At 39.3% G+C, this 15,136-nt stretch overlaps 1 protein-coding gene across 1 annotated transcript in view; it reads left to right on the top strand.

The window, feature by feature from the left end:
* The window catches only part of ELP2 (elongator acetyltransferase complex subunit 2), a 58,310-nt gene that overhangs the window by 2,187 nt on the left and 40,987 nt on the right, over positions 1 to 15,136 (top strand). Inside the window, exons 2-3 of the mRNA XM_037805893.1 lie at positions 1,188 to 1,266; positions 7,265 to 7,335. Coding sequence (XP_037661821.1) covers positions 1,188 to 1,266; positions 7,265 to 7,335 — 150 coding nt within the window. The remainder of the gene's footprint in view (positions 1 to 1,187; positions 1,267 to 7,264; positions 7,336 to 15,136) is intronic.

Raw genomic sequence — 15,136 nt, 5'->3', positions numbered from 1 at the left:
CCTGTGGGGCTCTCATGTGAGGACTTTTTTGTTGTCTCCTGACCTTGTGTCACTAAGGTGGAAGAACCATGACATGCAAAGTGTTTTAACCCTGAATTTGTACCCATTTCATCATGAATTCCTCAATTGAAGGGGTTTTTTGACAACAAAACCCTCAAACTGAGCTCCTTGTCTAGCCTGAGATGTCAGGGCAGAGAAGGAAGAAGGATGGATTTTTTATTTCTTTTTTTTTTTTAATCCTCCCTTTTTGGGAGATAAACAAGAGGTAGCAGGTTGTTCTGTTTTGCTAATGCTGCCATTAAGCAGAATACCAGAAATTGATTGGCTTTTATAAAGGGGATTTATTAGGGTACAAATTTACAGCTCTAAGGCCACAGAAGTGTCAACAAGAGGAACTCTTCACTGAAGAATGTCCAGTGGTGTCCGGAACACCTCTGTCAGCTGGGAAGGCACGTGGCTGGTACCTACTGGTCCTTTGCTCCTGGGTTCTGGTTTCAAAATGGCTTTCTCCAAAATGTCTTTGGACTTAACTTCTTTCTCTCAGCCCCTGTACATCCTTACTTGTTCCCCCAGGGTATTTCTGTAAGCATTTGGGGGTCCTCTCTTAGCTTATCTGGGGGCAAACTCTGGGTTTTGTTTCTTACTTTAGCATTTCCAAACATCCTTCTGTCCACCTCTCCAAGCATCTCTAAGTGTCAGCATCTGTGTCAGCTCTTGAGCTCTCTTAAGTAGTCCAGTGAACTAATCAAGACCCACCCTGAATGGGTGGAGTCCACACCTCCATGGAAATAATTTAATCGACAGTATCACCTATAGTTGGGTGAGTCGCATCTCCATGGAAACCCTCAATCAAAAGGTTCCACCCTAATCAAAAGTCTAATAAGTCTGCCCCCACAAGATTGCATTAAAGAACATGGCTTTTGAAGGGGGCATAATATATTCAAACCAGCACATAGGTGAAGACTTGAGAGGCCAATGTGGAAATGTGAAGAGTGGTGAGAAAGGCAGGTATGAATCAGTGAATGGATGGCTTCAGCCACAGTTAAAAATTTATTAAGGAAGGTGAATCTCTTTGAAGTAACTTTGATCTCTTGTTAGTATCAAGCACTGAAATCCAATTTTATTAATTTGTTAATTCCTCTGTAGGATAAGTTCTAATTTACTAACCAGTGTTTTCTTCTCTAAAGAAAAGAGTTGTTATTACCAACCTGAATGGTCACACTGCTCGAGTCAACTGTATACAGTGGATTTCTAAACAGGATGGTTGTAAGTATCCATCTGATTGTTAATGCTGATAAAGTATGGTTAGTCATTTTTCTTAGATCATGTCTCTTAATTTAGCATTGGTTTATCTGATTGTTATACAATTAGAGTATAAATCAGTAAAGAAAAATCTCCGTGGTTATGGACAATGAAATGTAGAGTATTTTTACTTTATAGAAGCATGGGTAAAAGCAGTGTTTAGGATGAGGGTAGAGGGTAGAGGCAGCCCTTGACGAGGGCAAGACGCTCAGTGGCCACATCATGGATTGAAAGCCTCTAAGCCCTCTATGGAAATCTTGTAAGCAGGGCCCTGTGCTGAGGCTGCAGCTGAGAATCAAGTCTCTTTCTGCCATGGCTGAGCTATTGTTTTTTTCTCTGGTGACATTGCATCTCTGTTGACCCCAGTTTGCACCTTAGTAACATCTGAAAAGTGAAGGAATGTACTAGATCAGGGGACCTTTAGAAATCTGTGAGGCCCATGAGGTAAAAATTATTTCATAATACTAAGAGGTTATTTGCTATTATCATTCTCATTCTATCATGAGTGTAGAGTGGAGTTTTCCAGAGAACATATTGATGTGTGATGTTGCAACAGATTAAATGCAGAATCATATCTGAAAATCAGCTGTGTTCTGTTAGACGTTAAAGAGATTTGCAGAAATGTAAACTAGTGCCTGTCTTCCCCCTATTTTTTTTTGTTTTAAAAAATGTAGGATTTTTTCATAACAATATTTATGTTAACATGTAATGGGGTTCATGTTCATTTTTATTTTTAAGGAAGTTAATAAATGAACATTTTTCTTATTTCTCAGTTTTAATTTCTAATATGGTCAGTTTTGGTACATGTAGCCCATTGTTCTAGTTTGCCAATGCTGCCAGATTGCAAAACACCAGAAATGGATTGGCTTTTATAAAGGGGGTCTATTTGGTTACACAGTTACAGTCTTAAGGCCATAAAGTATCCAAGGTAATGTGTCAATAGAGTACCTTCACTGAAGGATGACCAATGGCGTCTTGAAAACCTCTGTTAGTTGGGAAGGCACATGGCTGGAGTCTACTCCAAGCTCTGGCTTCAAAATGGCTTTCTCCCAGGATGTTCCTCTCTAGGATGCAGCTCCTCTTCAAAATGTCACTCTCAGTTGCTCTTAGAGTGTCTGTCCTCTCTCTCTAGAGTCTGCTTTTGATGGCTCTCTTCGGCTATCTCTCATCTGCAGCTCCTCTCTCAGCTCATGTACGTTCTTCAAAGTGTCCCTCTTGGCTGTAGCAAGCTCACTCCTTCTGTCTGAGCTTAGATAGTGCTCTGGTAAACTAATAAAGGCCCATGCTGAATGGGTGGGGCCACACTTCTATGGAAATGATCCAATCAGAGTTATCACCTACAGTTGGGTGGGTCATATCTCCATGGAAACACTCAGTCAAAGAATTACAATCTACTCAACACTAATACATCCGCCCACACAAGACTGCATCAAAGATAATGGCGTTTTGGGGGACATAATAATCTAAACTGGCACACCCATATAAACAAAAACTCTTTGGGCTCTTCACAAGTTTTAAGAATATAAAGGAGTTCTGAGACCAAAACGTTTGAGAATTACTGTACTTCAGTATCTTATAAGTCTTGTCCATTTCTAAAGTTAACTCCAGAATTTTAGAGCAAATTTAGTTTGCTTTTAGGTGGTGCTTCCATAGACCTGTAGAATTTCCTCAGGTATCTTACACATGCTATTCTGGTTTGTTAATGCTGCTATTATGCAAAATACCAGAAATGGATTGGCTTTTATAAAGGGGGTTTGTTTGGGTACAAATTTACAGTTGTACAGCCATAAAAGTGTCCAAATTAAGGCATCAACACAAGTATACCTTCACCAAAGGAAAGCCAGTGGCATCCAGAAAACCTCCATTAGCTGGGAAGGCATGTGGCTGGCATCTGCTGATAATGGGTTGTGTTTCAGTTCCTATCTCAGCTCCTGTGCATGCTTCAAAATGTTGTTCTTGGGGCATGTTGTCCTCTCTTAGCTTCTCCGGAGCAAACTCTGGGCTAGTATCTCCAAAGCGTCAGCAAAAGTCTGCTTTCAACAGCCATTTCCAAAATGTCTCTCTAAGCTGCAGCAGTGAGCTCCTTCTGTCTGAGCTCTTATATAGGACTCCAGTGATTAAATCAAAGACCCAAGCTGAATGGGCAGGGCCACATTTCCATGGAAACATTCAATCAAGAGGTCACACCCTAATCAAAGGTGACACTGTTGGGTGGGTCACATCTCCATGGAAACACTCAGTCAAAAGGTTCCAACCTAATCAACACTTATACATTTGCCCCCGCAAAATTGCATTTAAAGAACATGGTGTTTTGGGGGACATAATATTTCCAAACCAGCACATTCCACCCCCTGGGCCTCAAAATGACATGATCTTTCCATGTACAGAATATATGCATCTCATCACAATATCAAAAAAATTAAATCCTTTCAGTAACAATAGGTAAGTACAAGATCCCATCAAAATCAGTTACAGGCATGGTCTGTCCTATTGCAGAATTCCCCTCTGGCTGTGGACCTGTGATACTCAGAGCAAGTTATCTGCTTCCAATATACAAATGAGGAACAGTCATGGGATAAACATTCCCATTGCCATAGGGAGAAACTGAAAGGCAAACAGGATTTGAGGGACCAAAATAGTTCCTAAAACCCACAGGCAAATTCCATTAGATTTCAAAGTCTGAGAGTCATTCATAGAACGACATTTTATACTTGGGGCTTGAGAGAGCGGCAGTCCCACAGTTTCCAAAGGTTTATGCAGCAGCCCTTTTCTCTCCAAATGTTGGGCTGAGCTCCAGCATATCCACACACTGGGGAGACCACCTCTTTCTCAGCCCCACCCTCCTCAAACATTGGGGTGCCATCTGGACTCTGCCTCTCTGGGACAAAGGCTCTCCCCTCTCTGAACAGTGGGGTGGCGGCCAGGCTCTCCCCAATCCCCAGGGAATGTGCTCCACTCTCTCTGAGGCCTGAGGTGGCAGCACTCTTCCTGAGCATCCAGGTGGAAGGCTCGTGCTCTGCCTCTGGGGCAAACTCACCCCTTCCATGTGTGTGGGCCACTCTGCTCTCCCTGCCCAAGACCTCTTGACTCCAGACCTCAATTTCCATGGCTCTGTCTTTGAAGAAATTTTTTCTTCAATTTGTTCCTTCTCTGTCACCTCAGTCTGGCAGTGGTTCTGCCTATACAGATCTTGCAAAAATTTTGTAGGCTTGGCATGCAGTTTACAGGGGTCAAGACTGTCAGGCAATAGGACTTTCCACAGTTCCTTTCTGGATAATTCCATCTCCAATCCTGGCTTGTACCGAAATGGCAGTCGGGTTCCACATTTGGTTAAATCCTCACGTGGGGCTGTAGCCTCTGGGGTCTCACTTTCTGGAATCCTGGAATTTTCCAAACTATCACTTTTGGGTTTCTTGGTACCTAAGAGTTCAATTCTCAGCTTATCTCTGACCTATCACATTTTACTGTAAGCTTCAAGGAGAAGCCCGGCTACATCCTTCACACATAGTCTGGAGATCTCCTCAGCTAAGTATCCCAGCTCGTCACGTTCAAATTCTGCCTTCCATCAGGCACCATGACACAATTTTGCTGAATTCTCTGCTACTTTAAAGCAAGGATCGCCTTTCTTCCAGTTGGCAATGATACATTCGTCATTTCTGCTCAAGGCCTCATCAGAAGTATCTTTAGAGTCCATATTTCCACAAACAGTTGCTTCAAAGCAATTCAGGACTTTTCTATCAAGCTTCTCACAATTCTTCCAGAATCTTCCCCTTATCCAGTTAAAAAGCCATTCCAACATGTTTGGTCTTTGCAAGCTCAGCAGCACCCCACTCTTAGTACCAAGCTGTATTAGTTAGGGTTCTCTATGGAAATAGAATCAACAAGAGATATCTGTAAATATAAGATTTTATAAAAGTGTCTCACACAACTGTGGGGATGCATGACTTCAAATTCTGTAGGGCAGGCAGTGAACTGGCAACTCTGATGAAAGTGTTTGATGAACTCCTCAGGCAGCGAACTGGCAACTCCAATGAAGGTGTTCAGTGAACTCAGGAAATGCTTCGCTGGCTAGCCGAAGAAGTGAAGGTCCACTCTCTCTCTTCCTTAAAAGTGTTCAACTGATTGGATTAAATCCAGCTGATTGAATTCTCTCTTTGCAGAAGACACGCCCTTAGTTGATGTAATTAGTCACAGGTGTAGTCAATAGACTGATGGTTTAATAAACCAGCCTTCTGGTTTATTAACCAGCCACAAATGTCCTTACAGTAACTGTTAGAACAGTGCTTGCTTGACCAGACACCTGGACACCATCACCTGGCCAAGTTGACACATAAACCTAACCATCACACATACCTACTGTAGTATTCTTATGGACTCTGAATTAATTTTATTTTTCATTCAGCAAATATTTATTGAGAGCCTTCTGAGCTGGTATGAATTCTGAATTTCCTGCAATTAGTAAGACTTTGCTATGACATTATCTGTTACATTTTTAAAAGTTTTAATGATCTACTTCTTTCAGTTGGTAACTCAAGATAAGTCGTATAGTAGGTTAGTAAAACCATTAAATAGTACAAGGGATGGCTGTTGGTATGATGTTAAAAGACAACTGTAATTATTATTAATCGCCACCAAATGACATCAAAGACTATTTGAATCTCATAATAGGGATTCATTTAAAAATATTAATTTGAGCTTATATATGTTGTCTTTCCTTTAAACAGCAGGGGTTACATGAAGTGAATTGATTTGATTGCTGTAATCTATAAACTGATATGATTGATTTCCTTTAAGAATAGAGTTCTCCCTCCAAATAATCCCAGATATCACTTCTAACCCATGTATCAGTGATGTAAAATTTTAATAATACCATTTTATATTCTTAAATTTTTAAACTGATTTTTAGCAAATTACTTTTGTATACCCTATCATAGTAAACCTCAGAATCATGTAGTTAGTTAAGTAGCTTAATCTCTGTGATGCATGAAGAAAGTAAAGCCCAAGATCACACCTGGCAGGCATCAGAGTTGGGACTTGAACCTGGGACTTCTGTGCTCAAATCTAATGTCCCTTAAACTATATCCCAGCTATTTTCCCTGAATATCTAGGATATAAGCCAGAAGAAACAAATAAATGGAAAATCCAAACCAGACCAAAGTTATGATACCCCTTCACTTTTGGTTCTCATTCTTTTTCCTTGTATTATTAACAAGTTGTAAATTTTTGAAAGAGCTATTTGAAGTATATATTTAATCTGAAAAATATACATTATATACTTGATAGCAGCAGTCAGGTCTTAATGAAATAAGATATATCTAATTGTCAGTATCTCAAAATATGTTATTACTGCCATAAATATTTAGCCTGAACCTAATCATGAGGAAAAAAAATCAGATAAATTCAGATTGAGGGACATTCTGTAAAATAATTGGCCTAGACTCTCATTGTCACTAAAAATGGGGTAGGGGACTGGGAAACTATTCTAGATTAAAGGAAATTGAAAAGATGTGACAGCCAAATATTCAATGTGTGGTCCTTGATTAGAATCTGGATCTTAAAAAAAAAAGTTAAAAAGACATTATTGGGACAATTGGGTAAATTGTAATAAACTGAACTCTATGTTAGATTTTTTGAATGCAACAGTTGTATAGTGGTAATGTAGGAGAATGTCTCACATTATGGTACAGTATTTGAGGAACAGAGGTCATGATGTCTGCAAGTGAATTCAACATGTTAGGCAGATTGTCTAAAATCCATTGGTTTGGCAAAAACATAATGTGTGTATACATGTATAGATAGAGCAAGATATTAAGCAAATATGGCAAAATGTCAACAGTTGATGAATCTAGGTACGGGTATATGGCTTTCTTACAACTTTTTAATAAGTGAAGTTTTTTCAAAATGACTAAATGGCTGGGGAAAAAAAAACCAAAAATATTTAAAGAGGTATAATGTTTTTCAGCTCCTTCTACTGAATTAGTTTCTGGAGGATCTGACAATCAAGTGGTTCACTGGGAAATAGAGAATAATCAGGTAGGTGGACAAGTTTCTAATTATAGGAAATGACTGTTGCGTCTACTTTTATTTTCATTTGCAGTTTTTTTCTCATTTCTGTTAATGCTTTTCCTCTGTGATGTTCCTATATTCTTTTTTAATGCAATTTTATTGAGATATATTCACATACCATACAGTCATCCAAAGTGTACAATCAGTTGTACACAGTATCATCATATAGTTGTGTATTCATCCCCACAATCAGTTTTTGAACGCTTTCATTACACCAAGAAATAAAAGTAAAAAGGAACACCCCAAAGATCCCATGGCCCTCCTCCTCCCCTATTATTCATTTACTTTTTGTCTCCATTTTTCTACTCATGTGTCCATATACTGGATAAAGGGAATGTGAGCCAGAAGGTTTTCACAATCACACTGTATAGGCTATATAGTTATATGATTGTCTTCAAGAATCAAGGCTACTGGATTACAGTTCAACAGTTTCAGATATTTCCTTCTAGCTATTCTAATACACTAAAAACTAAAAGGGATAGCTTTGTAATGCATAAGGATAACCTCCAGAATGATCGTTTGACTCCATTTGAAATCTCTCAGCCACTGAAACTTTATTTTGTTTCATTTCTCTTCCTTCTTTTGGTTCAGAAGGCTTTCTCAGTCACATGATACCGGTCCAGGCTCATCCTCGAGAGTCATGTCTCACGTTGCCAGAGAGATTTATACCCCTGGAAGTCGTGTCCCATGCGGCAGGGATGGCAGGAAGTCCACCTGCCGAATTGGCTTAAAGAGGCCACATCTGAGCAACAAAAGAGGTTCTCTGGGAGTGATTCTTAGGCACAATTATAAGTAGGCTTAGCCTGTCCTTTGTGGCAACAAGCTTCATAAGGGCAAGCCCCAAGATTGAGGACTTGGCCTACTAAACTAGTATTCCCCAATGCTTGAGAGAAAATCAGGAATTCTCCAGGTGAGGAAAAGTTTAATATATCCACATTTTCCCCCAGTCCCTCAAGGAGGCTTTGCAAATACTTTTTATTCTCTGCCCACATTACTCTGGGATGTATTGGGCTTCATACTAACCTGTTCAAACCAACCAGATCTCACCCCATATTCATGGTTCCATGTAATTATGGTGTTTGAATGAACTGATCTTACAAGTTAAATTGTATAGTGTGCTACAAAAAATACAGATTTTCTACCAAATAACCATCCTTTCCTTTGGTCTCACACAGAAGTTGAAGTTTTAAAACAGTCAGTATTGTCCTTTACCCTTTAGTCTGATTTACCATTGTCCTAACCAGGTCCATTTTGTTGATATCTCTAATTGAAGTCTGATCTCTTTTTTAGCTTCTTTAACAGTTGCTGTATGGGATAATGCTGACACTCAGAGCTGCCGAACTCTGGCTCTGGGTCTCAGGTATCACACAGATAACCAACCAGGTTATACACAAACAGCTCAGCATGTCAGAATTTAGAAATAACTGTTACAACTCATGTATAAATGTAACTGATATAAGAGCTTACAATCTAGGAACCTTTATAATAAGCCTTCCCCTGATAACCCATGTTCTCCAATTCAGTTCTCAGAGTTTGCACATTATAGTTAGTACATATTAGTCAGGCGTTACGATGTTTGTCTTTTTGTTTCTGGCTTATTTCATTCAGCATACTGTCCTCAAGATCCATTCACCTAGTTCCATACCTCACAACTTCATTCCTTCTTATCACTGTTCAGTATTCCATTGTTTGTATACAGTACAGTTCATCCGTCTGTTCAGCAGTCAACATACCCTTAGGCCACCTCCATCCATTGCAAATTGTGAATACTGCTGCCATAAACACCAGCGTGCAAATCTCCATTCCTGTTTGTACTGAATTGTATATATTATGTCACCCAGAAAAAGCCATGTTCTTTCCTTGATGCAATCTTGTGGGGGCAGACAAATTAGTGGGGATTAAGTTCAAACATTTGGATTAGGGTGTCTCTGTGGAGATGCGCCCCACCCAACTGTGGATGATGACTCTGATTGAATAATTTCCATGGAGGTGTTTTCCCACCCATTCAGGGTGGGTCTGAATTAAATTACTGGAGCACTATATAAGATCAGACAGAAGGAGCAAGCTTGCTACAGCCAAGAGGGACACTTTGAAGAATGCACAGAAGTTGAGAGAGTAGCTGCAGATGAGAGACAGTTTGAAGACAGCTGTTGAAAGCAGACTCTTGCTCCATAGAAGCTAAGAGAGGACAGACACCACGAGAGCAACTAAGAGTGACATTTTTGAGGAACAGAAGCCTGGAGAGGAACGTCCTGGGAGAAAGCCGTTTTGAAATCAGAACTTTGGAGCAGACGCCAGCCATGTGCCTTCCCACCTAACAGAGATTTTCCGGATGCCATTGGCCATCCTCCAGTAAAGGTACCCGATTGTTGATGCCTTACCTTGGACACTTTATGCCCTAAAGACTGTAACTGTGTAACCAAATAAACCCCTTTTATAAAAGCCGATCCATTTCTGGTGTTTTGCATTCCGGCAGCATTAGCAAACCAGAACAGTGTTCCTGCTCTCAGTTTTTCCAAGTATATATCCAATAACAGGGTTTCAGGACCATATGGCAACCCCTTACTTAGCTTCCTGTGGAACCAGCACACTCTCTTCCAAATGGGCTGCACCATTCTACTTCCCCACTAACAGTGAGGAGGTACATCCCTCTTTCCACATTTTCTCCAGCACTTGGATCCCTCTGTTTATCTTTTAAACAGTTTTTATTCACATACCATACAATCCATTCTAATTAAACAATAACTGATTCCTGGTTTAATCACATAGTTATGCATTCACAACGACAATCTATATGAGAACGTTGCCATTTCTTTCATGAAGAGGAAGAAGAGGGAAAAGAAAAATGAACAATAAAGGTAGAAGAAAAAATAAAAATAAAGTAAAATACATTGAAAGGGTCAGGCAGCAACTCCACCTGGAATCCCATACCACTCTCTTATATCCCCCTCTTATAAACATTTAGCTTTGGTATATTGCCTTTGTTACAATTAATGGAAGCATATTACAATATTACGGTGAACTAGTTTGCATTGATTGTATTTTTAACCCTACACCATCCAATTTTCAACACCTTGCAGTGTTGATATTCATTTGTTCTCCCTCATGTAAAAATATTCTTATATTAGTACATTTAATTACCATAATTGACCACTCTAGGTTTTGCTAATCTTTATCTTCTATCTTTCCTTCTGATGTCATACATGTCCCTAACCTTCCTTTTTCAACCATACACACACTCACTTTTGTTCAGAGTACTTACAATATTGTGCTACCATCACAGAGTATTGTGCTATCCATTTCTGTATCTGTACAATCAATCCTGTTGAACATTCTGTACTCCTTCAGCATCAAATGTCCAATCTCTACCCTCCTTCTGTCTCCTGATAACCTGTGTTCTCAACTTTGACTCTCAAAGCTCACTTATTAACATTGGTTCATATTAGTGAGACCATACAATATATGTCCTTTTGTTTCTGGCTAATTTCACTCAATGTAATGCCTACTGTCTACCATTTTGTCTTTTGGATTTTATACATCATACCTTATTTTTATTTTTTTTCCTCTCTCTTTCTTTTTACCCTTGCTGATAGTCTTGATTTCTACACTCTTCTCCAAACTTCTGTCACTTGTCTTTTCCTATTTGCCTGTAGTATTCCTTTTAGATTTCTTGTAGAGCAGGTATCTTATTCATAAACTCTCTTAGTATCTGTCTGAAAATATTTTATACTCTCCCTCATTTCTGAAGGACAGTTTTGCTGAATATAGAACTCTTCATTGGCAGTTTTTCTCTTTCAGTATCTTAAATATATCATACCACTGCCTTCTCTCGTCCATGGTTTCTTTTTTCTTAAAATCTTATTTTTTTATTGTTGAATATAACATATACATAGAGGTGATAACTTTCTACGTACAATTTAACAAGTAGTTTGAGAGCAAATTTCAAAAAATATTCTAGGCTAAAATTGTACAGTTTCAGTTATTTCCTTATTATGAAATATAATGTATATACAAAAAGGTAGTATTTTTCAAGGTATGATTTAACAAGTAGATGTATAGGAAATTTCCAAAGTTGTTGTGAATTATGGTACCATAATTTCAGTTATTTCCTTATTGTGAAATATAACATATATACAAAAAGGTAGTTTTCAAATTACAATTTAACAAGTAGCTATAGAACAAATTCCAATGGATGCTATGTGTTACAGTTCCACTATTTCAGTTCTTTCCTTCTAGCTATTCTAGTACCCTAGCAACTAAGAAAAAGAAAATTATATAAAGATTCAGTATTCACAATCTTTTGTTAAATTCCATCTTGTCTATTGCTACCCCTTCCTCTAGTTTAGTCACTTTCCTGGTCTTCAGGGATGTCTAGGCAGTATGGTTTCTTCTGAGAAATCTGTACATAGTCTTATCAAGCTTCTCTTGTATGTGATGTATTGCTTCTCTTGCTGCTTTCCGAATTCTCTCTTTGTCTTTGACATTTGATAATCTTGTTATTAAGTGTCTTTGAGTGTATCTGTTCAGATGTGTTCTGTTTGAGGTATTCTGTGCTTCTTTGATCTTAATTTTATGTCTTTCATAAGAGATGGGAAATTTTCAGTGATTATTTACTCCATTATTCTTTCTGCCCTTTTTCCTTTCTCTTCTTCTGGGACACCCATGACACATATATTCGTGCACTTCATGTTTTCATTCAGTTCACTGAGACCCTGCTCATGTTTTTCCGTTCTTTTCGCTATCTGTTGTTTTGTATGTTGGATTTCAGATGGCTTGTCCTCTAGTTCACTGATCCTTTTTTCTGCCTCTTCAAGAAATCTACTGTTGTATATCTACATTGTGTTTTTCATCTCTTCTGTTGTGCCTTTCATTCCTGTAAGTTCTGCCAATTGTTTTTTCAAACTTTTGAGTTTTTCTTATGTTTGCCCAGTGTCTTTATATCCTTCATCTCTTTTGCCATATCTTCCCTCAACTCACTGATTTGATTTCTGAATTGATTTAGCATGTTTGTTGAATATCTTTAGTTGTTTCAACTCCTGTATCTCGTCTGAAGTGTAAATATGTTCCTTTGATTGAGCCATATCTTCATTTTTCCTAGTGTGACTTGTAATTTTTTGTTGTCTAGGCATCTGGTTTCCTTGATTACCCCAATCAGATTTTACCAGACCAGAAGGGCCCAGGTCTCAGGAGGATTGTAATCAGTATCACATTTCCCTGAGGATGAGCCCCAGCAGGTTGTCAGACTTCCTGTGTGGCCACTGGCTTTGTGCCTTTCCTATCCTGCCCAGCAGGTTGCGCTTGTCAGCCCGCAGCTCCCTGCTAGCATAAGGAGGTGCGGTGCCTTTAATTCTCAGCAGACCCTCTTCCTGCAGGGCACTGAGGGTGAGTCAGAAGCCAAGCTTAAGCTGTTTCTGTTTTGTTGTTGTTGTTGTTGTTCCCCAGGCCCTGGGGTCTGAATTCTCTGAAGAAAGGGTGCCCCTTGAGCCGGGCCCTACCCCACCCCACTTTTCTTAGGGAAGATACACCCTTTAGAGCATCATCTCCTACACTTGACTTCTTCCTTTGTCTCTCTGACTATCTTAACTCCACCTTGCTCGGGTCAGCACTGACAATTGAAAATGCCTGAGGCTTTCTCTAATGAGCTACTTAGAATGAGAGGAAAAAGAGAAAAAAGAAAGAAATCCCCTTTTCAGTGCCAGTTCCCAGCCCCCCAGTTTCACCAGTCAAGAGCTGTGGTTGGTGCCCAGTTCTATGTGCCCCTTTTCTTGGGACACAGCCCTTTTCTAGTATTCTGAGCTCAGATGACTACTACTCTGTTTATTTATTTCTTTTTTTTCTACTAGCCCCGCCTTCTTTCTGCCAGGAGAGACCTCAGGGTTTCTTTCCTGCTTGCTCGGGTTTATCTGTGCTTGTAGCTTAAATTCAGTAGTCCAAATACATTAATTAAAACCACGTTTGGACATTGAACAGTTATGAGTGAGAAATTCAGATAATGCTAGGCGGCCTTCTCAGCTGAAGTGTTCACAGCTGTTCAGTGTATGCCTGCAGTACAGGGACTTGGAACTCTGATGTATTCACTCCTTTTGCAGAACTGGCATCTTGGTGTGCGGATTGTGCAGTCACACAGGGCCCTGTGTTTAGAAGGGCTCTGCACTTGGTTCAAGGTGCTGCCAAAGCCATCTTGAAATTCTTCGTAATTTTTGAACAAGGTGCCCTGCATCTTCATTTTGTACCGGGCCTAGCAAATTATGTATCCAGTCCTGAATTAGAGGGACAGAGGACTATTGTATTCCGTAGTCCCAGACACCAGACCTTGTGTCAGAATTGTATGACTGTGTTTGCTGTGTCAAAATTGCATATTTATATATATTTATGTCCTAAATATTTATACTTTATAAATCCCCCCCCCCAAAAAAAAAAAAAAAAAACCACGTTTGGAGCTTGGGTGAGCTACCTTCCCTTGCTCCTAGTAGAGACTGCTTCTTTTTCCCACAGGGAAATGTCCCAATTCAGTCTGCTGTGCTGGTGGGGGAGGGGCTCCAGGCCCAGCAGTGGCTTTACTTATAGTTCTTATGCTGAGATCTTCGCCATTCTGCACATTCCAGACTGGTATATGTTGCGTCCTGTCATGGATGTCCCCAAACAGTTGTTCTTGGCTATTTTCTAGTTTCTCTAGAGGACTGACTAAATTCCACACCTCCCTATGCTGCCATCTTGCCCCATCTCCTCCCTTACTCTTGCTTATTGGTAACCCAGCTGCTATGTATTCCAGACTTCACAGGCCCTATACTTTTCTGTTTATTCTTTGCACCAATTTTCACATAATCTCAATCATTTCTGTGACTATCCAGTGATTTTGGAATAATTTTCAAACTTCATACATAGGCTGTTTGTTCTTTTTTTCAGTGATAGTAAGAAGTCAATACTGCTGGGCTAGTAAGACAGCTGTTGCCCTGTGAATATAGATTTATGCAATTCTGAGTGATGTTATAATATACAATGCATGATTTAAATAGGCTTCTGTTGATGGATACCCAAGTTGTTTCTAGTTGTGAGTAAAGATTAAAGGTGAAAGGTTAGTACATGAGATATTTGAATGCCTGCATGCAGAAGATGTGATGAGGCAGAGTGCTTACATTCATGATATACATATGTTGTTATGAAGAAAGAGAGTACTTGAATAACTAAAGTACAAGAGTAGTTGCATGGGTAGGTGCTCTGAACTGCTGTTTCACAACCATATTGCAATGAGAGTTAAGAGATTCAAGAGGTGGCCTTTGAGTTGGACTTAAATGTGTGATGATTTCCTTGGGAGGAATTAAAGGATGGGGTTTTCAGGTAGAAAAAATGGCATGAATAAAAGCTCAGCTGAGAAAGGAGACCATCTGCTTCTGGAATTATGAGTATCCACCTTTGTAGAGCCTAATGTCTTCTCTAAGTCAGGGCTTTCTAATGTATTTCAGACAATTATTTGTTTCTCAAGAAATTCCATGAAAGAAAGGAATCTGTGGACAATCAAGTTTGAGAAACACTGCATAATACATACCTTTCTTAGAGAATTACAATGTACTTGGTGTAGTGAAGGGCTCTGAAAAGTTATGATATGGAGGAAACTCCTTACCTTTAGCATTTCCCAAGTTTATTTCATTGTGAACCATTTTTTTTCCTTTTAAAATCTATCAACTTTGTTTGGAATGCTAAGTAATAAAGTTTGGGAAACATAACTAGACAGTACATGGGGACAGTAATGCTAGAGAAGTAGAATAGG

Source organism: Choloepus didactylus, chromosome 16 (genome assembly GCF_015220235.1).
Source record: "Choloepus didactylus isolate mChoDid1 chromosome 16, mChoDid1.pri, whole genome shotgun sequence".
Lineage (NCBI taxonomy): Eukaryota > Metazoa > Chordata > Mammalia > Pilosa > Megalonychidae > Choloepus > Choloepus didactylus.
This window is presented reverse-complemented; position numbering and strand designations above follow the sequence as displayed.